The sequence below is a fragment of the Nycticebus coucang genome, chromosome 12 (genome assembly GCF_027406575.1).
Source record: "Nycticebus coucang isolate mNycCou1 chromosome 12, mNycCou1.pri, whole genome shotgun sequence".
Taxonomy (NCBI): Eukaryota; Metazoa; Chordata; class Mammalia; order Primates; family Lorisidae; genus Nycticebus; species Nycticebus coucang.
The window spans coordinates 95,820,106-95,847,981 of NC_069791.1; the positions used below are offsets into that span (position 1 = coordinate 95,820,106).

The window sequence follows — 27,876 nt, forward strand, 5'->3', positions numbered from 1 at the left end:
CTGACCACAAAGTTCTGCTTCTGTACAATGCTTGCTTGCTATCCTACTTGGAGGCACCTGCTTGCCAGCCAGGATGCAGACCAGGCCCTAAAAACCCAACCCCTTAAGCACTCAGGGCTGCTCTGAGAAACCCTATGTTGGGACACTGAGGCAGTCGCTGGCTGGCTCTTCAATAAAGGACTCTTCTGTTAATTCGGTTAGTATGATGGTGTGGTCTTTGGGAATTCCTGGGCACAACAGTCAATGTAGGGAAGGAGTCAACTATGGAGGCAGAGCAATATATCATTGTGTAAAGACTCTCACACTCTAATTTCTGTGAATAATCAGTTGCTTTTTTTGACAGTATAGACACAATCTTTTTTTCCAAGGCTTGGTCCCAAGTATTTTTATACAAAATGCAAACACTATTCTTCCATCATAAAAGTAATGTTGACGCTCATCTAAAATTTTGCCAAGCAGTAATTACTACAATTACTCTGGATACACTTTTTTTGATGACAAAATTTGTCTTATTTATTATGACTTATCTTTTTTCCTGTTGTATTAACCACTTTTAAAACAACGCAAATAACAAATTATTTTTAAATTGAATCACCTAGAAATTCCCTTATTCTTGTCCCAATAATGTAAAATATATGAATAACCTACTACATTCAGATAAATTATATACTTAGAAATTACATATTTATAACATATAAACTTATGCTATAAATTATTACATTTTAGGCATATGTTCATAAATTAATCTTGAATATAAATTATCAAAATAAATTGACAGTTCCATGCTTCACATTTTGAAATCTGTGAAATACAAAATTGAAAGCAACAGAATTATAGTGTAATTCTTAGATGTGATTTGCTGAATCTTCTTGAAATAAGATATTCACATAATTTTTAAACTGGCTGCTGTTGAGGTTAGACAAACTGAATAAATCTGGAAGATTAGGTCTGTTTTCTCAAGTCTACCTTAAAATATAAAAATTTATTTTAAACCACTGATTTTTAAAAATAGAACATCAGTGTGAAATTTAAGGAAATTATTATTTTCCTTGGTACACTATGGATTGTAGTTCTTCCTTTGTCTGGAAGTCAATATATTTCATTAACAAGCCAAATATTGGCTGGGAGTGGTGGCTCACACCTGTAATCCTAGCACTCTGGAAGGCCGAGGTGGGTGGATTGCCTGAGCTCGCAGGTTTGAGACTAGCCTGAGGGCTCAGTGCCCGTAGCTTGGTGGTTAGGGCACCGGTCACACACACCAAGGCTGGTGGGTTCAAACCCGACCCGGACCTGCTAAACAACAATGACAACTGCTGCAAAAAAAACCCCCAGGCATTGTGGTGGGGCGCCTGTAGTCCCAGCTACTTGGGAGATTGAAGCAAGAGAATCGTTTAAGCCCAAGAGTTTGAGGTTGCTGCGAGCGGTGATGCTACGGCACTCTACCAAGGGCAACACAGTGAGACTCTGCCTCAAAAGAAAAAAAAAAAAAAAGCCAAATATTTTATTTCATATGTCTAGGAAATGGGGTGCTTCAGTCAACTGAACATGCTCAAAACTAAAATACAATAATTTAAAAGTACTTAAATTAGAAATTGTAGAAGTAGATAAAATACATTCTAAACAGAGCACTATTTTTTTGATGGTAAAAAATGTACTTGTAGAATTTTAGTATCAGCATAACAATATATTATGCAGCATTTTGAGGGGAAGAATGATTATAAATCTTTTCCTTGATTGAATTCTGTGTATATAGAAATTTACTATAAGGGCTATTTTTGGTATAAAAGATAATTGGACTCAAAAATGTTTAGGAGTAACCTGAGATTTTAGAATAGAGATGTAAACCATCAATATGGGGATTCCTGACAAATATTCCTGATTTCTGAATATTTAAAATATTCAAATAGAAATATTATTAACTCTAAAATGTATTTTTTGAAAATTTAAACCCAATTTTATTGTATACTGTATAATGAACTATTTTAAAAAATCACATCCACAAGTAAAAAATTGGTAATTTGTTTACAAAGAGCAATATACCAGTACAGCAAATTTATCTACAAGAAACAGATTATATGTGGCTTCTTAGGCTTAACACTCCCCTGGTTTAACATTTAGTCATGCCGCATACACAAAAATTCAGTGTAATGAAGCTTGGATTTCTTAATACCTGCTACTCATTAATTCCAACTAAACATGAGGTCTGGAAAGTAAAATTGTCAAAATTTGATTGATGAGGTACAGATTATCTGAATAAAATTTATGACCTGGTCCAAGTCAGTAATCCCAACACAACTCTGTAATGAATTCTGTATGGTCTGCATGTCCTTCAATAATTGAAGATTTTTCCTTCTTTTTTCTCCAGGTCTGGGTTTGGCACAATCCTTCTTACTTGTGGCCCCTCCTGTGATCCCAGAACGGTTGCTGCTGTTCCCCTCTTCATCAAGAGTTTTTTTGGTAGCTTTTAATTCCTTCTTCTGCTTCTCTAGCTTTTGTCTCTCCAGCTGGGCTTGGTATTTTCGAACTTTAGTTATTTGATTGGCTTTTGCCTCCATCCTTCCCACCAGTGCCTCCAGCTCACACTCTAAGTTTTCTTTCAGTTCTACGGTTGGCGACTCTTGGATAAGTTTTGCAAGCTGCTGATGATCAAAGCTCATCTGCCCAAATACATCCTGTAAGGTCTGTAAGACTTCTGACAACTACTCATTAATGCTGGTGGAGGAGGAAGGTGTTACTGACAACTTCTTACTTTTAGCACCTCGGGAAGATACTTGTTTTGCCAAAGGAACGTTGTTGACTACTCGATCATTGCACAAAGCTTTACTGTGCTGCCTCATTAGATGCAAGACATGCTGAACATTGGCCACCACAGCATGACTAGGACTGGTGGACTTTCCAGCTACAAATGGCATATCACCCAAGCATAATCTATAATGCGGCTGGGCACCAAAATAGTTCCTAGGACTCTTCTTTTCTGGTGATTTTGTCTTCTTTTTTTTAATTCTTCTTGCACTGGGAACATATGGAGTTGCCTTTTCATCAAGGATAAGTTTATCTGTTTCTAGACCAGTCTGCAACTCAGCTGCCTTAGCTTGCATACGTTTCCTTTCCTGTTCTTCTTCATGAAGTTTTGCTTCCAACTCTTGCATTTTTTTTTTCTGCAAGAGCCTGCATTGTGGTAAGTTTATTATATTCTTGTTCAAGAAGATCCAGTTTTTCAAGCTGGCTCTGAACATGTATCTGATCATGTTGCCGTTCTCTTTCTAAGGAAACCTGTTTCTCCAAGACAGATGACCTCTCTATTTCCACATGCTTTATCATATTTCGCATATATTCCAGCTGTTTTTCTAAAAGATTACACTTATTTTCTGCAGCTAACAATTGAGATGTCAGTTCTTGATTATGCTTTGATTCCTCATTCTTTGAATTCTCCCTTTCTTGTATCTGTTCATCCAGTACTTTCTTATATTCAACTGTTTCTTTAGACAAGGTTTTCACACTTTCTAAGCGTCGAATCTTATCTTGAAGATTTTTCAGAGCAGAAAATATGGCTCTGCTGTTGCTTTCTGGATAGGCAAGTGTAGGCTTATTTGGGGAGCGTCGTAGATCACTATTAAGGAAAGGCTTATCAGATGGATACACTACATAAGGAGATGTAGAATGGCGAACCATACCTCCACTAGCCTTTGATGGTTCAGCTAAGGTGTTCTTTTGGCCAATAACGAATACGATTAGGAGGAGCTAATATGGTCCAATAGAAGCCAAAGGGGAAAAAGCCAGCGGCAGAGAGCGAACCTTTTGCGAACATTTGCCCAATTGGATCGGGGCACTCTCCTAATCCTGGGACTGGCTGCTAGAACTAGCCGCGATCAACTCTAAAATATTTTATAACTCTAAAACAGTGGCTATTTTTGTCACTGTTGTTGATATTAACCAAAATAATAGAGAAGTGAAAACATGACAGAAGTAAGACTTTCAGAACAGAATGGGAAGGGGAAAAAAGGCTTGACTACAATTCAAAATAATCACTGACAATTAAAAAACAAGTGAGTCCATAGAATAGTATCATAACTCTTCAAAATGAAGCACATAACTGATAAGTATTTTCTCTGCAGGCAATCCAGTGCATTTTAGGACAAAATTTAGTCACTTTAGGAGAGTCCTCAACTTCTCATTTCTCTGGGGGCCCTTCAACTGCACGGGTCTCCTTCATACGAAGAAAGGTGAAAGCTGACTTCAATGTGCCATCACCACTCTGCTGAGAAAAGCAAAGGAAGGTGGCCCAGAGAAAACCACAGAGTCCAGTGTAAGCTGTTCTCCAGTGAATAGGGACAAGGCTGAAGTTGGTCAGCTGAAACAGAGACAGTCTGTTAGAATATACATAAACCAAAGCCATAAGTTAATATTCTGAGTAGTTTGAAACTCACCTGTACAAAAGGCCAGTACATCAGACCGGTCTGGAATTTAAAAATAAAACAACAACAAACTTTATTAAAATGACTTTTAACCACACAAAACAATCGTGCAGTTCATTCTATGAGAAATTAAATATCAGGCAGATAGGATGCCAGGATGGCATTATATTTTAAGCTAAGCTATTTAAATTAGACTACATTAAGTAGTCTGGAGTAGAGAGGGCTGGGGAGTTCTGGAAAAAAATGCTAGGTATGAAATATTTGTATGAGATATATTCATAGGTCCAGAATGAAAGTCCAGAATCAGTACCAATTCCAGAAGACAAGTGTTTTAGAAATAACAACATACACTTATGTATTACAATTTTCCAGTTAGCAGAAGTGAATGATGCAGGAATATATTTACATATACAGGATCATCAATGACGCCTTAAAACTATATACCAAACCATTCTTTTTGTTTCTATCAATTGAAAATTAAAATATGGGGTTACTGTATGACACAGTAATTTCATCCTTAGGTATATATCCCCCAAAACTGAAAGCATGCACATAAAAGCCTGTACATGAATGTTTACAGCAACTTGATTCATCATAGTCAAAAAGGTAGAAACAACTCAAGAGTCCATCAGCAGATGAATAAATAAACAAAATGTAGCAGATTGACATAGCGTATTATTAGGCAATAAAAGGAATTTAGTATTGAAACATGCTACAACATGGACGAAATTTGAAAACTTTAGGCTAAAAGAAGCCAGACACAAAAGGCCACATGTTGTATGATTCTATTTATGTGAAATGTCCAGAATTGGCAAATTCACAAAGACAGAAAGGAAATTCATGGTTGTCAGGGGCTGGGAAGAGAGGGAATTGGGAGAAACTACTAATCCATGTAGGGTTTCTTTTTGACATGGTGGAAATGTTTTGGAATTAGATAGTGGGGTGGTTGCACAACTTTGTCAATAAATTAATGATTGTACTCTTTTAAAAGGTGAATTTTATGTTATGTAAAATTTTATATTTTGTGCATCTTATCTCAATTTTTAAAAATTGAAAGAATGGCTGTTTAGGGGGACAAGATCATTTAATCAGCTTCCCCTCCAGGCCCCACAAACCATTTTTAATGGAATGGTTTGCTAATAATATACATGTATCTAAAACTATGTCAGTCTATAGAAAAAATTGAGTCAACATTTTTGTGTATTACAAAATATTTTTTATTTGTATTTGTACTTTTATTTTGAGACAAAGTCTCACTCTGTTGCCCTAGGTAGAGTGCCGTGGCATCATAGCTCACAGCAACCTCAAACTCTTGAGCTCAAGAGATCCTCTTGCCTTAGCTTCCTAAGTAGCTGGGAGTACAGGCACCCACCACAACACCCGGCTATTTTTTTTCTATTTTTAGTAAAGACAGGGTCTGGTTCTTGCTCAGGCTGGTCTAGAACTCCTGAGCTCAAGCAATCCACCCACCTCAACCTCCCAGAGAACTAGGACTACAGGCAGGAGCCACCTTGCCTGGCCACAAAATATTTTAGATAGGCTTATTTTAACAGGCTTTATAGTATACATTCTGACAAAAAATGTTACCACTGTGAATTTTTAAAAAAAGATAGAGATCTTGGTGTGTAAATTATATCTTAAAAAAAAAACTAGAGGTGTTCACAATTGTTCTTAAAAGTATAATTACAGACTTATTTCTTTTTACCAGTTTGTTCTTTCCAAGATTTCTAAAATAAATACAGTAAAACCTCCGTAGTTGACCACTTCCTTAAGTTGACCTAATTTTCACAGACCAGACATGCACCACATGTACATCTGAGCACCACGGGCCTCGTTCCTTATGTCAAGCACTTCCATATATTGACCAGTTTGTTACAGTCCCTTGGGTGGTCAACTTACAGAGGTTGTACTGTAAATGCAATAAAAGCTTTATAATACATATTTTTATATTTAAAATAGGTATTACATGTAATACAGGTTTTATATCTGAAGTATATATTCACTTAGGAATTTAATTCTTTAGCAAAAATAATCAGAAAACTAAACTCATCCAAATGTTGCTTTATTTCTTATGAGCACTTTTTTTCTTGTCAGAATGCAGTATTATCTAGTGTCCAGATCTTAGCCTTATTCAATCCCTCACAAAAAGGGATCAGGACTCCTCAGAAAATTGGCTGCTTCCAGGGCTGGGGCAAGTACGAGGTACAAGATGAGCCTGGAACATCTTTTTATGCCAGAAAGTAATAAAATGGTTTAAAAAGAAAAAGAAGAAGGAGGAGGAAAAGAAAAAAGACGGGGGATGGCACAAGGACATAGGAACCAGCTTGAAGGGACTCCCACCGTCCAAATCTGGGACACTTGAACACTAAAAATAATTAAACACAGTCATGAACTCTCCTCTGTGCATGTGGCAATCTCCTTGTGAATATCCTAAAGGCATCTGGAATTCAACATTTCCCAAAGTGAACTCATCTTGGTTTTTTCCCTCAAATTGCCACCCTTTCCTCTACATCCTCAATCAAGGGATGAACTTCATCCATGCCGTTGCTCAAAGCCAGAATTGTGAGTCTTCTTCTTGACCATGCAGACCTACCCATTAATCTACCTTGTAAATATTGCTCAAATCACTCCTATCCTCCACTGCTTCCTTTTTTTTTTTTAAAGTGAACTTGGTTATGGTAACTTCCAACGGGTTTCCCTTGCTGCCATTACCTAAAGATGAAGTTCAAGATGCCCAGCATAGTGTTCAACAGTCTCCAAGATCCAAACTCATTTCCAGCTGCTCCCCAACTCATACTTAATACTGTGCGAACACCAAACTGTTTATGGTTTCTCCCTCCTGGGAAGACCACAGTGTTTCATTCATTGTTGACTCTGCTTAACTCCTTCTGCCCCTGGAACTCCTTGAATATTTGTCCGACTGCAGCTGTTCTTTACAACTTAGCTCAAGAATCCACTCGCGGGCAGTGCCTGTGGCTCAAAGGAGTAGGGAGCTGGCCCCATATGCCGGAGGTGGTGGGTTCAAACCCAGCCCCAGCCAAAAACTGCAAAAAAAAACAAACTAAAAAAAAAAGAATCCACTCGCCCAGAAAGCCTTCCTTGAGCCCCTTACCCCCACACTTCCATGCTTCCCTGGGACCCAAGGCATTTCTAGTAACATTCTAGTTAATGACTTGTCTATTTGTCTGTCTATCCCACTAGACCAGTGGTTCCCAACCTTCCTAATCCCGTGACCCTTTAATACAGTCACCCACTCTGTGGGTCCAGGTTGAGAACCGCCGCACTAGACTCTAAGTCCCTTAAAGACAGAAGCTGTATAGTTTTTTTTTTTTCCTACCTTCCACTGACGATTAGTACAGTGGTAGAAGATAAGTTTTTATTATAGGAGATCTTCAAAAAAGTCCCCAAATGGGGCTGGGCTTCGGATTGCTGGTACCGCTTTTCTTCCTGTGGATGCAGATGAGTCTAACTCTTTGCAACCACTGTTTTCTCAAAAAGGTATGCAAAGGCCCCCGTGTTTCTGCCCAAACAGGCAGCCTGTTACACCTGCATTAAGGAAGGAGATTCTGAAACATTGACTCATACAAATCTCTGTGTAAAGCCCCGTTTTTTTTCCAACTCTGCTTGTTGCTCTTATATGTTAGATATATATATTAATATCACCTTAGGCTCCATGACATAGTGGGAAAACTTGTTCCTTTTCCAAACTAAAACAGAAGAAAATCACATTTGGATGTGATGGGCCCACAATTTCTTCTCCCAGAGAAGTAACGAGAGTTCTGAATGCTCTTTCCTGTAGTTATCATCTCTGAGTAGAAGAACCCAGGGAAAGACTATGGCTTCAAGTCTCTCTATCCTTTACCTGTAACCTTCAAGTGGTAGGCTGGTTAGGGGGGGAGGGGGGTCAGTGCCATTGAATAGATGATGCTAGAACCAGTGCAGGTAACAGCTGGGTGTGGCTGGGTACTGCTTTTGGTTGGGAATTAAGCACATGTGAAAACCTCAGCCAGTCTGCACATATTCTGGAATTCTGAAGATTCATCTCATTGTGATTAACAGAATCAAACATGCTCCAGGCCAGAGATGAAAGGCATCCTAATACTGCCTTATGGACATTGTCCAATAAATCTTCATTGAATAAATGAATAAATATTTGTTAAACTGGATTGTATATGTTTGTGATGAGCAGACAGAACACTAGCTGACTTGCGTTGAGCCTAGGAATATCCCTCTGGAACATTATCCTTCTCTGTAAATACCCTTGGGATGTTAATGTTCTTTTCACCAGGACCTGGTAGAACACACACCTGGAAACTTTCTCTTAATGGGGGAAATATTTTCATTCAGGCACTCACATTCTTTAATTCCTGTTTTATGAAGAGGCTCCAAAATAGACTGTGATTATTAATAAGAGTAAATTTAACAAATTCAAAAATCGTTGTGAACATTAACTAGAATTCAGAGATACTATTTCTTTCTGATTCATGGAAGTACAGATACTCTTCAGGCCTCCCCTCAATCATCTATCAAAACCAATTTAAGATGGGCAGTGCCTGTGGGGCGCCGGCCCCATATGCCAGAGGTGGTGGGTTCAAACCCAGCCCCGACCAAAAAGCTGCCCCCCCCAAAAAAACCCAAAAAACAAAAACAAATTTAAGACCTCTGTGTCAAAATAAGGGACCCATATGTCAACCAAACTGAAACACTAATTTACGAACAGTTTTATTAAATATTAAAAATATACAGGCGGCACCTGTAGCTCAAGGAGTAGGACGCCGGTCCCACATGCCGGAGGTGGCGGGTTCAAACCCAGCCCCGGCCAAAAACTACAAATAAATAAATAATATACAAAAAGATTTTGATTACATTTTCAAATGCCTATCTTACCTTGTATGTATTCCAGAATTTCTGTTTCAGATCCAAAAATATATCATCTTTCCCCTGGAGAATGTTCATACCTACTTACCAAAACATACACCAAAAGAATTTTAAAAGATTCAGTAGGAAGATTACTATTAACAGTATATGTTCATATTTCCTATGCCAATGTGCAAAATAACCATTACTATCACTCACTCAGTATGTCCTTTCTGACTCAACAGTGAAAAAAGAACACCATCTCCATTCTGAGATTAGATAAATTTTAAAGGAATGATAAATATGAAGTGAGAATAACAAGATAAACAAGTTATAGCAGAATTATTTTTTCTTTTCTTTTTTTGAGACAGAGTCTCACTATGTCACCCTATGTAGAGTGCATGGCATCATAGCTCACAGCAACCTCAAACTCTTGGGCTTAAGCAATTCTCTGGCCTCAGCCTCCCAAGTAGCTGGAACTACAGGCACCCGCCACAACACCCGGTTATTTTTGTTGTTGTTGTTGTCATTGTTGTTTACCTGGCCTGGGATGGGCTTGAACCCGCTAGCCTCTATGTATGTGGCTGGTGCCATAACCACTGTGCTACAGGTGCCAAGCCAGAAGAATTATTTTTAAAAAAAAAACCTTAAGAATTTACAAAAACAATAATGTTACTATAGTGGAACTATTGGTGACTTCTCTCTAGGTTCTGAACTTTTTATGAAAAGTGTAGTTTGAAAAATTTATTTCTTTTTTTAAAGGCTGGTAGGTATTGAATATTCTGGCTACTGCAAATTTCCTATTGGTATTATACTGATCAAAAGTTTGAAAGTAATGTACCAATTCAGCCTTTCTGAAAACACTTTGAAAACTTTTTTTGGAGACAGAGTCTCACTCAGTTGCCCTGAGTAGAGTGCTATTGTATCATAGCTCACAGCAACCTCAAACTCCTGGGCTCAAGCAATCCTCTTGCCTCAGCCCAAGTAGGTGGGAGTATAGGTGCCCAACATATCACTCAGTTATTTTTTCAATTTTTAGTAGAGATGGGGTCTCGCTTTGCTTAGGGTGGGCTCAAACTCCTGAGCTCAGGTGATCCACCAGCCTCAGCCTCCCGGAGTTCTAGGATTACAAGGAAGAGCCACCATGCCCAACTTTTTCTTTTTTTTTTTCTTTGGTTGAGACAGGATCTCACTCTATCACCCCAGCTAGAGTGCAGTGGCATCATCATAACTCACTGAAACCTTCAAATCCAGGCTCAAGAGATCCTCCTGCCTCAGCCTCCCAAGTATTTGAGAATACAGGCCTGCACCACCATGCCTGGTTAATTTTTCTATGTTTTGTAGAGACAGGGTCTCTGTGTGTTGCCCAAGCTGGTCTTGAACTCCTGCCCTAAACCATCTGCCCACCTCAGCCTCCCAAAGTGCTAAGACTACAGGTGTGAGCCACAGTACCCAGCTCACTTTGTAAACTTTGACCTTCAACATCTCTAAAAAGAAATTTGGGGAACAAGGACAAATTTCTCCTATTTCAGAAAGGGTATAAAAATGAGAGTTATTTAAAATCCCTCTCCTGCGGGGCGCGGTGGCTCACGCCTGTAATCCCAGCACTGTGGGAGGCTGAGGAAGGAGAATCGCTTGAGCTCAGGAGTTCGAGACTCGCCTGAGCTACAGTGAGACCTCGACTCATGAAAAAAATGGAAAAACCCAGACGGGCACCACGGTGAGCGCCTGTAATCCCAGCAGCTTCCGGCTTCCGGAGGCTGAGGCAGCGGGGTGCCCGCAGCCTGAGTCTGAGGTTGCGGTGAGCTACCACACCCACTGCACTCTGCTCAGGGGCATAGGGTGGGACCCTGTCTCAACAACAACAACAAAAAAAATCCCTCTCCCACCCTCCATCAGGAGAAAGGGAAAATATGACCTTTGTTAGTCAATTGCAGCAGATTCTTACTAGACTCAAAAGAAACCCAACAAAATATTGGTAATACTGTGTTCCACTTACCTAGCATTAAGTAAATGCTAAACACTTTATGTGCCTCTTTTCACCTGCCCTTCCTAATAATTCACTAAGGTAGGTAGAGTTACAAAGGAGGGAAAGAGCTTAGAGAGGTTAATAGCAGACTAAATCCAACCCAGGTGTCTGATTCCTGAGCCAGACCTCTTAATCTGTTACTACTCTGGCTCCTTGAAGTGGCCATGGCACAAAGGATCATCTGATCCGTGCAATTTCCAAGCAGTGCCTCACACAAACATCCAACCCACCCTCTCCTTCTCCTTTCATTGTAACTTGAGGTGAGGAAAACTGGACCAGAAACTTGAAAAGCAAAACAAAGCAGTAATCCAGGCAGGGATCCATAGCAGGGTTCTTTGTGTCAGTCACAGACCTCTCCAAGCCCTGTCACTGCATTTTTCTGGTTTCAGAGACTGACAACACTCTAATCGTTAGAGCATCAAGATTAGGAACACGACTGAGAGCCTGGACCGTGTTGTCTTTGGATGAGTCACATAAACCCCTTGAGAGGCAGTCTCCTCATTTATAACTAGGACATACTGAATACCTGCCACTCTGGTTGTTAGAAGATAAAATAGGAATGTAGTCCCCAAAGTCCCGGCTCCCTGGTTTTTAATCCCTTCACCAGGGTACAAGGCACTATAGGGAGGCCAGGGTGGGAGGATCGCTTGAGGCCAGGAATTCATGACCAGCCTAAGCAACACAGCAAGGCCTCATCTCTAAAAAAAAAAAAAATAGAAAAATTAGCTGGATGTGGTGGTGCACCCCTGTAGTCACAGCTACCTGAGAGGCTGAGGCAAGAGGATCACTGGAGCCCAGGAGTTTGAGGTTGCATTGGTCTATGATGACACTGTTGCACTCCAGCCTGGGCTACAGAGACAGACCCTGTCTCAAAATAATAATAACAATAATAATATCCATGGGGCAGGGTATATAACCTTAAAAGGGTGACTTGCCTGACCTCAACTTGGTCATGAAGGCATCAACAATCCCTAAAAGAAGTCCCTTCACATTTGGGGGGAATTTGTAAGCCCCAATGCCAAGGTCAGGCCCAGGACTCAAGGGGGGAGATTTTCTGAGGGAATCATGTCCCTTCCCAGTTACTTAGCCCACTCCCTTGAAGGCTACAGAAATTACTTTGATGACAGTGGCAACGGACCACCTTCCACTTTTCTTAGTATGGGGGCAGAAGGGAAGGTTCCCACAGTCAGGCCCACACTCCACCCCAACCCAAGGAGGATTTTCTTTAGACAGGACTCCCTGGGCCCTCACAGGTATAGAGTCTTCTACCGCAAGGATCCAAGGACACCTCACATTTTCTGCGAAACCTCCATGGGAAAATCGTGTTACCCAAACAGGACTAGGGCAGGAATTTTCTGAGGAATCAGGCCCAACCTCAGGTTCCACCGGCTCTGCCTCCCAGGATCACCAGTCTCCTTACATTTTGTTGGCGTGTTGGCCCCAGAGATCCAAGCGTGGAATTTTGAGGGTACAGGTCTGGGCACCCACCCAACAACTGGTTCACCGAGCCTGCAGTTGCTATGGCTTTAAGTGCAGTCTCCTCGACTTTCCTGTGGGCCTTTTTAAAGGGGAAACTGACTCCTGAGTCCTGCTCAACCCTAGTGTCCCTGGATCCTTGAAAAGCTGGATCTCCAGCTTCCCAACCCACGCAGTCTTCTGCCTGTGCCCTCCAACTTCGCACCCTCAGAAACCTCAATCCCCAACCCCCAGACACCCTGGCCCCAGCGTCCTGGTCTCCAGCCTGTACCTAGCCCCGGCCCCCAGCATGCTGGGCTCCTGCGCAGGCCCCAGCCCCTTGCACCGCCCTTCTCCAGTCCCTCAAAGCTGGGTCTCAGGCCCCCTCATCGGCTCGCGCCCCGGCCCCCCGCCCCGACCCCTCACCGACGTAGAAGGCGGACAGCGTGATGGGCCCGCCGACCGCCTGGTCGCACAGCACCTTGACCAGAACGGCGCGTGGCGCGCGGCCTGGCAGCGCGCGCTCCAGTAGGCGCAGCCACACGTAGTTGAAGTTGGCGTGGAAGGTCACGGCCACTGTGGCCACGCGCCGGGTCTGGTGCCAGTCGGCCGGGCCGTCCCGCAGCCGCTGCTGCAGCGCGTCGCCGGCGGAGTAGAGCCCGGTGTAGAGGAGGACGTTGGTGGGCCACGGGTAGCGCTGGGCCGCGCGCTGCAGCACCCGCCACCAGCCCGCCATGCTCGCTCCCGCGAGCCACAGCCGGGAAGCTGGCCTGGGCCCGCGCAGATTCCGCCGCTGCTGCCACCTGCACCTGCCGGAGCCAAAGGCCCAAGAGCCAGTGGGCGGCCTGGCCACACCCTGCCTGCGCCGTCCAATCCCGTGGCCACTGGCCATCGTGGGGACCGAGCACTCGCAAAGTGCCTGGTCCGCCTAAGGCATTTCTCACACGACATGACCAGAATTGGCAGAACCACAAAGACAGGATGTAGATCAGAGGTGGAAGTGAGGTGGGATACGAATGACAGCTAGCTGGCTATGGGGATCATTTTTGGAATGATGGAAACATTTTGTAATTAGATAGTGGTGGTGGTTGCACAGCTTTGTGAATACCCTAAAAACTACCGAATTGGGAGGGACCTGTGGCTCAAAGGAGTAGGGCACCAGCCCCATATTCCGGAGGTGGTGGATTCAAACCTGGCCCTGGCCAAAAACTGAAAAAATAAAAATAAAAACTACTGAATTGTACACTTTCAAATGGTGACGTGTATGGGATGTGAATTATAGCTCAAAAAATAAAGGGGGAAAAATGAAGGGATAGTGAAACTCAGTTATCAAAATAGCAACTCTGTATACAGAAGAATTCGTGCAAAGAGTCTTCTTTGTTGTTTGTTTTTTAGAGACAGGGTCTTGCTCTGTGGCTCAGGCTGGAGTGCAGTTCAAACATCAGTGCAGCTTCAGACTCCTGGGCTGAAGGGATCTCCTGCCTCAGCCTCCTAAGTAGCTGGGCCTACAGTGGTGCCATCAGGCCCAGCTAATTTTTTAATATATATGTATATGTTTTTAAAGACTGGGTCTCCGGATGCTGCACAGGCTGGTCCTGAATTCCTAGCCTCAAGCTGACCCAAAGTGCTGGGATTACAGGTTGACACTGAACCTGGCCTCACACTTTCAACAACACGCTGACATTGTGTGCCTTTGTTTGTAGAGAAGGTCACAAGTTAACATTTGAGGACTTTCGTGAATGTGCCTCCTGCCATCTCCTCTTCAGTTTGTGCCTCCATGTCCATTGCCTCCCCAAACACATGCTGAGATCCCAGACACTGTGTCAAGCAGGAGGTCTGTGGGGGCCCAAACAACAGCTTGGGTAGAAGCTCGGACCACAAGGCCCTCATTTTCTCCTTACTTCTTTTCCTGCCTTGTTTTTTTTTTTCTTCCTTCACAGTCATATCTAACTAACCTGGTTCTGTCGCCCTCATTTGTTCTTTTCTATTATTTGTTCTATTTTATTTAATCTTTATTTTTAAACTTCTAATTAAATTAATTAATTTATTTTTTGAGACAGAGCGTCACTATCTCACCCTTGGTAGAGTGTCGTGGCATCACAGCTCACAGCAACCTCAAACTCTTGGGGTCAAGCGATTCTCTTGCCTCAGCCTCCCAGGTAGCTGGGACTACAGGCACCTACCACAATGCCTGGCTATTTTTTTGTTGCCGTTGTCATTATTGCTTTAGCAGGCCTGGGCCAGGTTGGAACATGCCAGCCTCGGTGTACATGGCCAGAGCCCTACCCACTGAGCTGCAGGCGCTGCCTAACTTCTAATTTTAAAATAATTCCAGACTTAGAAAATAGTACAAAGAGTTCCCATATACTCTTCACTCAAGCTTCCTCAAATATTGACATCTTGCATAACGATAGTACACTGATCAAAGAAAGGAAACAAGCACAGCTGTAATACTATTACCTCACCTACAGACCTTACTCACATTATTGCCAATTGTCCCACTGAAGTCCTTTTGTCCCCATCTGGCATCCAGTCCTGAATCACTTTGCATTGCAATGAACTGTCATACGACCTTAGTCTGCAATCTGGGTTGCTAGCCAGTTATTTTGTAGACTGTATCTCAATTAAGCAACCCCATTGTTATGGGGCTGAATTGTATCTCCCAAGAATGCATATATTGAAGCCCTAACTCAACTCCTAGTGCCTCAGAATGTGACTATATTTGGAGACACAGCTTTAAAAATGGTGATTAAATTAAAATGAGGTCTTTAGGAAGGGCTCTACGCCAATTTGTCCAGCGTCTTTATAAGAAGAGGAAATTTGAGCTGGGCATTGTGGCAGACACCTGTATTCCCAGCTACTTGGGAGGCTGAGGCAGGAAGATGGCTTGAGCCCAAGAGTTTGAGGTTGCTCTGATCTATGACCACATGGCACCCTAGCCTGGGCAACAGCATGAGACTCTGTCTCAAAAACAAATAAATTTAATTTAATTAAAAAAAAAAAAAGAAGAAGAGGAAATTTGGACACACAAAGAGGCAGTGGGGTACACACAGGAAAAGAGTGAGGAAACAGCAAGAAGGCGACATCTGTAAGCCAAGGAGAAAGGCCTCAGAATTAAACCAACCCAGAAGACACCTGATCTTGGACTTCTAGCCTCTAGAACTGTGAGAAAATAAATGTCTATTGTTCAAGCCATCCAGCTTGTGGTATTTGGTTGTGGCAGCCCCAGAAAACTAATATATCCATTCTCTTATTCTGCCAATTTCTTTTTTTTTTTTTTATTAAATCATAGCTGTGTACATTAATGTGATCATGGGGCACCATACCCTGGTTTCGTAGACCGTTTGACACATTTTCATCACACTGGTTAACATAGACTTCCTGGCATTTTCTTAGTTATTGTGCTAAGACCTTCGCATTCCACATTTACTAAGTTTCACATATACCCTTGAAAGATGCACCGCAGGTGTAATCCCACCAATCTCCCTCCCTCTGCCTACCTCCCCCCTCCCTCTATTCTGCCAATTTCTGTGTTCTCTTACCCTTTCTGCCCATCATTTGCCAATTTCCAGCCCTCTCCTCTCCTAGTCCTTGTTGCTGGTCCCCAGTAGATCTTTCTGTGAGATTTCTCCCAGCTGGGCAAGTGCCTAGCTCAGTAAAACATCTCTCTCTCTCTCTCTCTTTTTTTTTTTTTGGTAGAGACAGTTTCACTTTATCACTCTCGGTAGAGTGCCATGGCATCACACAGCTCACAGCAACCTCCAACTCATGGGCTTAAGCGATTCTCTTGCCTCAGCCTCCCAAGAAGCTGGGACTACAGACACCCACCACAACGCCTGGCTATTTTTTTGTTGCAGTTCGGCGGGGGCCCTCGGTATATGGGGCTGGCGCCTTACCAATGAGCCACAGGCCCTGCCCAGTAAAACATCTCTTTCTTTGCTCATTACTTACACCTCCCTATTGCTGCTGTATGTGTAACATGTGAACACAAATTTAATGGCTTAAAACAACACAGATTTGTTTCTTGGAGTTTTGAAGGTCAGAAATCTAAAATGGGTCTGCAGGCCTGTATTTCTTCTGGAGGTCTAGAAGAGAACCCATTTCCTTGACTGTTATAGCTTCTAGACTCCCCCTGCACTTCTTGGCCCCATCCTTCATCTTCAGGATCAGCAGCACACAATCTTCCAACCTCTCTCTCTATTGTTCCATTGTCACATAGCCTTTTCTGACCCTGACCTTGTTGCCTTAATTGTAGAAGGACCCATGTGATTACAGTAGGCTCACCTGGATAATCCAGGATACCCTCAACATCTCAAAATCCTTATATTAATCATATCTACAAGGTCCCTTTTGCTATGTAAAGCCACATATTCACAGGAGATTAAGATGTGAACATCTTTGGGGGGCCGTCGCTCAGCCTATGATATCTCTCTTTACCCTGTCTTTCTTCTCTGTAGACATGTTGGTCTCTCCTTACAGCAATTGGTCATCTTAGCTGAATCAAACTCCCCATTTATCAACACATACAGATCAGGACTGTTTGTCCAGGCATCAGTTCATTCATTCATTTCAGTTGATAAATATTCACTGAGCACCATTATGTGTCAAGCACTGAACTATATGCTATGTGTGGAAAGGATTTGTACTTGTGATGACTTAAAAAAAAATCCAATTTCTGCCTAAATAAGAGAAAATGCTTATGGTCTATGAAAAAAAGGTAAAAATTTCCCTAATGATTCATATGCAATTCCCTTAATCAAATGTGTTAGAGAGAAAATAGAGTAAAATTGGGTTCCTAAGAAAAAATCATATGGTCTATGAAAAAAGGAAAATTTCTCTAATGATTTCTACACAATACTATTAACCAAAATTAGAAAAATTGGCTCAGCGCCTGTAGCACAGTGGTTACGGTGCCAGCCACATACACCGAGGGTGGTGGGTTAGAACCCGGCCCGAGCTAGCTAAACAACAGTGACAACTGCAACAAAAAATAGCTGGGCGTTGTGGCGGGCACCTGTAGTCACAACTACTTGGGAGGGTTAGGCAAGAGAATTGCTTAAGCCCAAGAGTTTGAGGTTGCTGTGAGCTGTGACGCCAGGGCACTCTACCAAGGGCGACACAGTGAGACTCTGTCTCAACTACAACAACAACAATAACAAAAAGAACAAAATCGTGTTTCTGGGAAAAGAACCTTGGAGCTAGAAAGGTTGGAGGGTGGCGCCTGTGGCTCAAGGAGTAGGGCGCCAGTCCCATATGCTGGAGGTGGCGGGTTCAAACCCAGCCCTGGCCAAAAAAACCACAAAAAAAAAAAAAGTGGGGTAGGAGGATAGGTGTGCCCATACTAGGAGCAAATCTATACTATAAAATTCATTGTTCACCTAAAACTAAAGGTTAACCTGGTACTCTGTATTTTTTAAAAATTTATTTTGCTGAATCTGGCTACCCCAAAGGGAAGGAAATGATGTTTACTGAGTGCCTACAGCATATGCCAGTTCTCCAGGTTGACTCATTATTCCTCACAGAAACCCAAAGAGGCGAGGAATTGGTAATGACCCATAGAGACATTTATCTTCCAAAATTCACAGTGGTCTTCTAAAAATAGACCTGCCATTTGATCCTATAATTCCTTTACTAGGTTTATACCCAGAAGACCAAAAGTCACAATATAACAAAGACATCTGTAACAGAATGTTTATTGCAGCCCAATTCATAATCTCTAAGTCATGGAAGAAGCCCAAGTGCCCATCGACCCACGAATGGACTAGCAAATTGTGGTACATGTATACCATGGAATATTAGGCAGCCTTAAAGAAAGATGGAGACTTTACCTCTTTCATGTTTACATGGATGGAGCTAGAACATATTCTTCTTAGCAAAGTATCTCAGGAATGGAAGAAAAAGTATCCAATGTACTCAGCCCTACTATGAAGCTAATTTATAGCTTTCATATAAAGGCTATAACCCAACTATAGCACAAGACTATGGGGAAAGGGCCAAGGAAGGCGTAGACGGCATCTCGTCTACCTTCCACTCCAGCCTCACCAGGGTTCTCTTCCACTTACTTGTCCTGCTTTTGGTTCCTAGGATGGGGCACCTGTTCTTCTGGGTCCTGTTACCTGAATGCTCTCTTTCCTCACCTGGTGAACTCCTGACACTTTTAGGACTCAAATATCAATGCCTCCCTTTCCTCCGGCTCCATACTCCTCTCCCTTAGCACGTTGTTTTCTTTGATATCACCCCACCCCTCACAATTTATAAAAACATATTTACTGCCTGTCTCCCCAGGTAGGGATCACAGCAGCTTTATTTGCCCAGCACTTCGCTAGGCCCAGTTAAAATCTGTTGATTGAACGGAAAACAAATAACTGTGTTAAAGCATACCCTCTGATGAGAAAAGGAAGCGGAAGCTGATTATTCCAAGTAAGACAGGGCAGGCTCTGGCGACTCAACAAAGAGAAATGCTGAAAGCTCGGTTAAATCTTGAAACAGAAACAAGCTGCGAGTGGAAACACGGGTGACTTCACATCGGGTCTGTGGTTTAGTGAATAGTAATGTACCGATGTGAAATTCTTCGTTTTGACAGACGTGCCATCATTCTGTAAGATGTGAACATCAGAGCAAGAAGAGAGAAGGGTATGTGGGAACGCTCTGTACTATCATTGCAATTTTTCTGTAAATCTAAAATTCGAAAATAAAAGACCTTACTTTAAAAAAGGAGGGGGATGAGAAGAGACAAAGAACTCAGCCAGTGTATTTGGGGCAATGCAAAACTCTCTGATGGAAAGTGTGAACAATAAAGTCTTTTTCCGACTTGTGCTGAGAATTTCTTTCAGAATCCTGTCATCACTCGTGACTTTCTTCTTTTTTGGTTTCAGATCTCCAGTCCAGAAAGGCTTTTCTGGGGATGGTAGATCCATTCACATTTTATACGTGTGTGATAAGAGTCAAGAAATCATAATTACTACATTGAGCTCTTTGTCCCTACCCCCACCATCAAATACGAGCTGCTGCTCACTTTAAAGTCTGGAAATGAGCAACAAACTTGATCATATTCAAAAACGAGAGGAAAAACACTACAAGATCTTTCCCCCTGTAGACCAAGTTCTATTTTATGATTAAACTAGAGCTTATATTTTTCAAGAAGTGTGAGGCCACCTCCATCTTAATTACAATTTTATTTTATTATTATTATTTTTTGAGACAGCATCTCACTCTGTGCCCTTGGTTGCATGCTGTGGCGTCATAGCTCACGGCAACCTCAAACGCTTGGACTCAAGCAATCCTCTTGCCTCAGCTTCTTGAGTAGCTGGATCTACAGGCGTGTTCCACAATGCCCAGCTAGTTTTTCTATTTTTAGTAGAAACAAAGTCTTGTTTTTTGCTCAGGTGGTCTTGATCGCCTGCCTCAGCCTCTCAGAATAGTAGGATTACAGGTGTGGGCTGCTGCGCCCGGCCTTAATCACAATTTTAAAAAAAGAAATATGAAATTCTCCAATTCTTAAAGTTTGACTTGATGTTCATTGAATAATGATAAACTGCTTTTCCAAAAATCTCAAGGCATCTTAGTTCAGTCTGAAATCCTGCATCTGTGATCAAAGCATTTCAGTTTCATTGGAGAGGATCTCTTGTGATCTCAAGAGTATTTTAAAAGTCTTCACCCCACCACCCCCCATGAGCTTGGAAATTAATTCCTATTCCGTTACTTTAAATAATAAATGCATATAGTGTATAATAATATGTTAAAGTATAATTTGCAAAGTCAAGGTTCACAGAAATCAGACCACAGTACCCTGACTCATTCTGCTAATACTTAAATGACGTTTTTCCTTCTGTTTTCTAACTTGTCACCATTATAAGCTGAGCCATGGCCTGTGGTTAAATCTTAACTGTTCAGGTACAGAGTGGCAAAGCCTGAATATACTACCAGGCTCTTCTCAAGCCAGCTGTTGGATAGGGCCAAGAAGAACTATCAAGTATCCAGCCCTGCCTGTGTTCTGCTGGGTTAGAGTTTCTCTCCCTGGGTTCACACTACAGTCACCTGTGTCTGGATCTCACCAAAAACCAATGAGAGATTCTAATCTCTGGAGATATACATTAAGATTATTACTGTGAATAACTTTGTATTAAGTTACAAGCTCAAGATCAAACTAATCCTCTGCAAACATTCTGAAAGATAGAGCAGGAAAAGTGGAGATGAATGCTCAGAACATTCCATCTGAAAGGCCCCTTTAAACATAGCAACCTTTCAGTTGGTGGAATTTGGTTACACAAGTAATGAGCATTTGGTGAGAAATCCTCTCATGGTCTCTGTAGCATTAACGATCTCTTGCAACAAGGAAAGTTGAAATGAATAGGGAAAGAATAGAAAATGGCACCTGAAAAAACAGGCAGCAGTGGTCACTACCAGGGTGTTCAGCCGTCCTGGTTTGCCTGGGACTGTCCTCATTTCAGTACTAAGAGGCCACATCTCACAAAACCATCAGTCCTGGGCAAACAGGATAGCTTGTCATTTTACCACTGTCCTATTTTTATGGTAACAGCAAGGGTTGAGAAGGCATTTCCTGCCCAAGGGTAAGTAGTAGAAGGGTCTCTCCCCCTAATCCAGGGCAGGTACTATGCTACTGAGAGTGATTGCTCCAAGAACATGACTCCAAAGAGAAAAACATCTGTGTAGAATGAGCCGATGTATCAGATGGATGATAAACAGTATTTATGTTAACTATATATTAAGAGGGGAAACAGTTTTGTTTTAAGAAATGCAATTTCAAAACAGTATGCACTATGAAGGCATTTAATCTTTACAATGAAGCCAGGAAACTCTGAAAGAGAACCACACCAGGCCCTAGTGGACTCACTATCTACAAAGTAAATATGATCCTTTGGTCAAGTCCATCAGGAGTTCACCCCATTGCCTTCAGAATAAAGCTAAAACTTCTGGCTTATCCTGTAGCATTTCCTGCTTTCTCTCCTTTCAAAGTCAAGACCTTTCCCTGACCTGCCTTCATCTCCTTGCATTGCCTTTGATGCTCACGGTTTGGTATGTCTCCAGGCATTGCTTCAGGTGAGAATTTTGAGAATTTTGCCTCAATTTCAAAATGAGATAGATGTGTTTTCAGAATCATCCCGTGGAACCTTTCCAAATTCCTTATCTGGTAACTTCCTCTTTAGTCCTCTGAGGTGTCATCATGCTCATGTCCATAGTGGCAGCCTTGATGGTGAAAAGAAATGACAATAGCACCAGCGGAAAATAGGCTGAGGAAAAAGGCCCTGCCCTTTTTAGGTGTAGGGGAGATGTTTAAGAGCTCATTTTAAACATCGGAACTTCTAGTCTTCAGAATTCTGTCTGCTAGGGTCAGTTTCCTCTCTTCTCAAGTCCCCTTTCCTTTAATTGGTCTTTCCCTTGCCACATCCTGCTTCTCAGAAGTTCTGGCCTGGATGCCAGAAATAATACATTTTCCTCATCAGCTTAGCATGGTTTTCTGCCTAGTGTTGGTTCCACTTTTGAATGGGAAGTTCCATCTGTTGGTGTGATGAGAAGCCTAATTATGATATAAAATCCTCCCAACAAGAGCTCTTGGGGTGGGTTGAGAATAGGGAGAGTGGGATGATGGGTGGATTCAAATTGGAGAAATCCTGTGATGACTGATGGCCCTGCTTGAGAAGAAGAATCTCCAAACTAAAGGTAGGGGGTGGGGCAGGTAGGTGGGGACTCTGGTGCCATCTTGGCCATAGATTTGAGCTACAAAAGGAGAAATAAAGAGAAGATGCAGGGGAGAAGGCAAGAGTGGTGTATAAGTAGAAGAGATGCACCTTGTAGGAGGAAGACATTTGGAAATACGAGGATGAGCCAAATATCCCTCTCCCTCAACTTTCAACAAAAACTTTAATAAAAAAAAATAAGAAAGATATCACTCACCTGCACAGCAGTTTGTTAGCTTTGTTTTAAATTTTGTTTTTGTTAGTTTTTAATGTGATGATGTTCCAAGACCAGGCTGAAGGTGGCCAAGAGCAAAAGAAGTGGTTGTTACTTGTGGTCAATGTTGAGACCAGGAAGGCAGCTTCACATGTACCAACTCCATCTAATTACAGAGTTTCCAAAATGGATGAGACATCAGTGTCTACCTCAAGGAACTTGTAGGCTGATGAGGGAGACAGACACATTAATGGAGAATTATGTAATATGCTAAGTGCTTTATTACAGGAGAAATCTACGTGCACTGGGAGCTCCTGACCCACCCTGGTACCCCACGGAGGCATTCAGACAGGAATGACGCCTGAATCAGTTCAACAGGTGAAGAAATAAATGAGCAAAGTCATGGAAGTACGGAGCAGCATGGTACTTCCTGGGATCTAAAAGCAATTCATGGCTGGGCATGGTGGTTCACACCTAGAATTCTAGCACTCTGGGAGGCCAAGGAGGGAGGATTGCTTGAGGCCAGAAGTTCAAGACCAGCCTGAGCAAGAGCGAGACCCCATTTCTAGTAAAAATAGAAAAATTAACCAGGTGTTGTGGCAGGTGCCCCATGGTCCTAGCTGCTTGGGAGGCTGAGGCAGGAGCATAGCTTGAGCCCAGGAGTTTCAGGTTGCAGTGAGCTGTGATGATGCCACGGCACTCTAGCCTGGGAGACAGAGAGAGAACCTGTTTTAAAAACAAAACCAATCCCGCCCCACCAAACTAAAAGCAATTCATTATCAACAGAACATACCCTGTTCTTGTGTGTTCTGGGTGTGACGGGAAGTGGGTTCCTGTCTTACCTGCCCTTTCTTCCTTTCTCTCTTCTTCCCCTCCTTCCTTTTCACCATCATCCATCCACCCCTCAGAGTTCATGTCATACCATCTGTGCTCAAAGCACAATGTTAGGAGCCAGGAACAAAACGGGGCAGGGGAAGGGGCAGGAGGGGACCAACCTAGCTATTGTCATCATGAAATTAATCACACAAATACAAATATAATTTCAACTGTGGTAAGTGCTCCAAAGACGGGGTGGCCAGTTAGAGTACAGCAGGCCCAGTTAACTTTGAATGTCAGATAAACAACACGCAGGCTTCTTTTTAAGTGTATCCCATGCAGTATCTAGGACATGTTTATACTAAAATCATCTTGTTATTTATGTGAAATTCAAAGTTATCTGGGGGCCCTGTATTTTTAATGCACTGAATGTGGCACACTTCAGTCTAGGATGCCATGAGATTATGTGACTAGAGGGCCTGTGTGAATGTGGGGTGCAGAGAAGAGGTTGGTTGGAGAAGGTGTAAGCTCTATAGGACATGGGGCTGTATCAGCCAGAGGAGAGAGCCCTCAGACGAGGAAATAGCATGAATGGGAACAGAAAGCATATGAGAGTCCATAGACAGCTAATTTACTACAGAAGGAGGAGAAGTAACCGGAAGTGGATAAATGTATGGTGTTTTTTGGTTTTGTTTTTGAGACAGAGTCTCACTTTGTCACCCTGTGTAGAGTGCCTTTGTTATCACAGCTCACAGCAACTTCAAACTCTTGGGCTCAAGAGATCCTCTGGGGAGGGTGGAGCAAGATGGCACCCGCTTAACAGCTTCCCTGCAACCGGGCACGGTGAGTCTGGGGAGATAAGACTCCAGGCATCTCTGGCTGCCTATAATCATCCCTTTGAGGATACAGGGAGTCAGCTAGGGACTTCTGGACCCCAAGAGGAGGACAAAAACAGTGGAAAACTGGCACGTGGTTGCGTATATTCGATTGCCCTAATCCCACCAGCAACCATAAGTACAAGCAGCAGTGAGACTGCAAACCAGAAAGGCATTACCTGTGAACTGTTTCGGTGTTTTTGGACTTGAACTAAGTTGAACTGCCTTGGGGAGAGCTTGTGCAGGAGTGTGGAGAACCCTGGGCATTGTCTGAGGGCATTGACTGAGCCGCTGAGCTGGGCCGCAGGGAGCCATTGTGAGAGAACTGCCCCAGCAAGCTCTGCCCTCAGGGTCTCAGAGCAAGGATTGGGTGGGAGCTAGTAACCTAGTGACTGAGCAGCCTAAAGGCAAGGACTGAGCTGCCTTACAGCCTTAACCCTTAGGGGCAGAGTGAGACTGGTTTGGGTACACTGGAGCCTCGGGCTGTTGCCCCAGGTAGAGTGCCGTGGCGTCATAGCTCATAGCAATCTCAAACTCCTGGGCTTGGTGCTGCTCCGACCTCCATAAGAGCTGCGCTGTGACCCCACACCTGCAACCCACACCCACTGGGATTCTGCATGCCCTGACCAAAAACTACAGGAGCCGCGCAACCCTGTGTCCTTCCTCCTGTATCCTCCCTGCCTCCACACTGGCCTGCTCATCTGGCCGGGGATACCGGTAGCCGTGTGCCCTCTGGAGCCCTCCCTGCCTCTATGCAGAGCCCTTCCCATGGCCAGAGACTGCTGGAGCCCTGGCCACTCTGGGCCAAAGTCAATGAGCGCCAGGCACTCCCAGAACCATGCGCACCACCTCCCGCCCTGTTGCTGGATCCGGGTGTGTCACACACTGGAGCTGCTTCCACAACCAGAACTCCCCAGCTGGGTCAGCCCCAGAGGAACTACACAGGGTTACTCCCTACAAAGATCCAGCAATAATAGAGTGATCCTGCTGTAGTCTAATCTTGGAGAGACACCGCCCCAACTCTGAGGATGGCCAGAGGCAATGGTGAAAAGCAATAATGAGGCAAAATCAACAGAAAAACTCCGGCAATATGAATAATCAGAGTAGATCAACTTCCCCAAGGATCAATGGGGCAGACACAGCACAAGATCCAATGCACAAACAAATAGCTGAGATGTCAGAAATCGAATTCAGAATCTGGATAGCAAATAAGATCGAATTAGAATTCTAAGCAGTAACCCAAAAGATATCTGAAGAATTCAATGAATTCAAAGACCAAATGACCAAAGATTTTGACACATTGAGACAAGAAGTTGCAGCCCTCAAAGATCTGAGAAACACAGTAGATCCCTCAGTAACAGAATGAAGCAAGCAGAAGAAAGGATTTCTGACATTGAAGACAAAGCTTCCAAATGCTCCTAAACTCTCAAAGAGGAAGAGAAATGGAGGGCAAAAACAGATCACTCTCTCAGGGAGCTCTGGGATAATTCAAAGAAAACCAGTATTCATCTTATAGGGATCCCCAAAAGTGACGAAGTGGCTTCCCAAGGCACATAGTCTCTTCTCCATGAGATTATGAAGGAGAACTTTACAGACATGCCAAGAGATTCCAAAATTCAGATAGCAGACAGTTTCAGAACTCCAGCACGTGTCAACCCAAATAAGACATCCCCCAGACACATCATAATCAACTTCACTAAAGTTAATATGAAGGAGAAAATTCTGAAAGCTCTGAAAATTCTGAAAGCAGCCAGACAAAAGAAAACCATCACCTACAAGGGCAAGAATATTAGAATAACTGCAGATCTCTCTGCTGAAACCTTTCAAGATAGAAGAGGATGGTCATCGACCTTTAATCGCCTAAAACAAAATAACTTTCAACCCAGGATCCTGTACTCTGCTAAACTGAGTTTCATTTATGACGGAGAAATTAAATACTTCAAGGACATTCACATGTTGAAGAAATTTGCCATAACTAAACCAGCTCTCCAGGATATTCTCAGACCTATCCTCCTAATCCTCCACCACAAAAGTAAACCCACACAGAAAATTTTGATCAAATTCCAACTTCCACAGTCGCAAAAGGATTAAAAATGTCCACTGGACTCTCGAAAGGCTTATCATATTCTCAATTAATGTGAATGGTTTAAACTGTCCTCTAAAGAGGCACAGGTTGACTGACTGGATACAAAAACTCAAGCCAGAGATCTGTTGCATACAAGAATCGCATCTTACATTAAAAGACAAATATAGACTCAAGGTGAAGGGATGGTCATCTATATTCCAGGCAAATGGAAAGCAGAAAAAAGCAGGCGTTGCAATCCTGCTCGCAGACGCAATAGGCTTTAAACCAACCAAAATAAGGAAGGATAATGGTGGACATTTCATATTTGTTAAAGGTAATACTCAATATGATGAGATTTCAATTATTAATATTTATACACCAGAACCAGAACGCACCTCAATTTATAAGAGAAACTCTAACAGACATGAGCAACTTGATTTCCTCCAGTTCCATAGTAGTTGGAGATTTTATCACCCCTTTAGCAGTGCTGGATAGATCTTCCAAAAAGAAGCTAAACAAAGAAATTTTAGATTTAAACTCAACCATTCAACATCTGGACTTCTAAAGACAACTTCACAGACATCTAAAGAACATTTCATCCCAACAAAAGTGAATACACATTCTTTTCATCAGCCCACAGAACATACTCCAAAATCGACCACATCCTACGCCACAAATCTAACCTCAGCAAATTTTAAAAAATAGAAATGATTCCTTGCATCTTCTCAGACCATCATGGAATAAAAGTTGAACTCAATAACAACAGGAACCTGCATACCCACACAAAAACATGGAAGCTAAACAACCTTATGCTGAAGGATAGATGGGTTATAGACGAGATTAAGAAGGAAATCACCAATTTTTTGGTAAAAAACAACAACCAAGACACGAATTACAGGAACATCTGGGATACTGCAAAGGCAGACTTAAGAGGGAAATTTATAGCACGGCAAGCCTTCCTCAAGAAAACGGAAAGAGAAGAAGTTAATAATTTAATGGGACATCTCAAGCAACTGGAGAAGGAAGAACACTCCAACCCCAAACCCAGCAGAAGAAAAGAAATAACCAAAATCAGAGCAGAACTAAACAAAATTGAAAACAAAAGAATTATACGACAGATCAATAAGTCCAAAAGTTGGTTTTTTGAGACGATCAATAAAATAGATAAACCTTTGGCCAACCTAACCAGGAAAAAGAGAGTAAAATCTCTAATTTCATCAATCAGAAATGGTAATGATGAAATAACAACAGACCCCTCAGAAATTAAAAAAATCCTTAACGAATACACAAGAAACTCTACTCTCAGAAATATGAAAATCTGAAAGAAATCGACCAATACCTGGAAGTACGCCACCTACCAAGACTTAGCCAGAATGAAGTGGAAATGTTGAACAGGCCTATATTAAGTTCTGAAATAGCATCAACTATACAAAATCTCCCTAAAAAGAAAAG

General features: G+C 42.5%; 1 protein-coding gene and 1 pseudogene across 4 annotated transcripts; both read right to left on the bottom strand.

The window, feature by feature from the left end:
- Positions 1–325: 325 nt before the first annotated feature.
- LOC128561791 (centrosomal protein of 57 kDa-like) lies at positions 326–3,672 on the bottom strand (annotated as a pseudogene). The gene has a single exon (XR_008373340.1). The product of XR_008373340.1 is annotated as a centrosomal protein of 57 kDa-like (transcript).
- MPV17L (MPV17 mitochondrial inner membrane protein like) lies at positions 2,479–13,587 on the bottom strand. 3 transcript variants are annotated; one of them, XM_053556381.1, is made up of 4 exons: positions 13,183–13,586; positions 9,303–9,373; positions 4,428–4,457; positions 2,479–4,351 (listed from the first exon to the last, which is right to left on the bottom strand). In XM_053556381.1, exons 1-4 carry the CDS (start codon positions 13,490–13,492, stop codon positions 4,172–4,174), a joined length of 591 nt encoding a protein of 196 aa, XP_053412356.1. In that variant the 5' UTR covers positions 13,493–13,586; the 3' UTR covers positions 2,479–4,171. The 3 variants fall into 3 exon arrangements, with proteins under 3 accessions (XP_053412356.1, XP_053412355.1, XP_053412357.1); XM_053556380.1 differs by having other exon boundaries at positions 9,303–9,376; XM_053556382.1 differs by lacking the exon at positions 9,303–9,373 and having other exon boundaries at positions 13,183–13,587.
- Between the last annotated feature and the right edge of the window lie 14,289 nt (positions 13,588–27,876).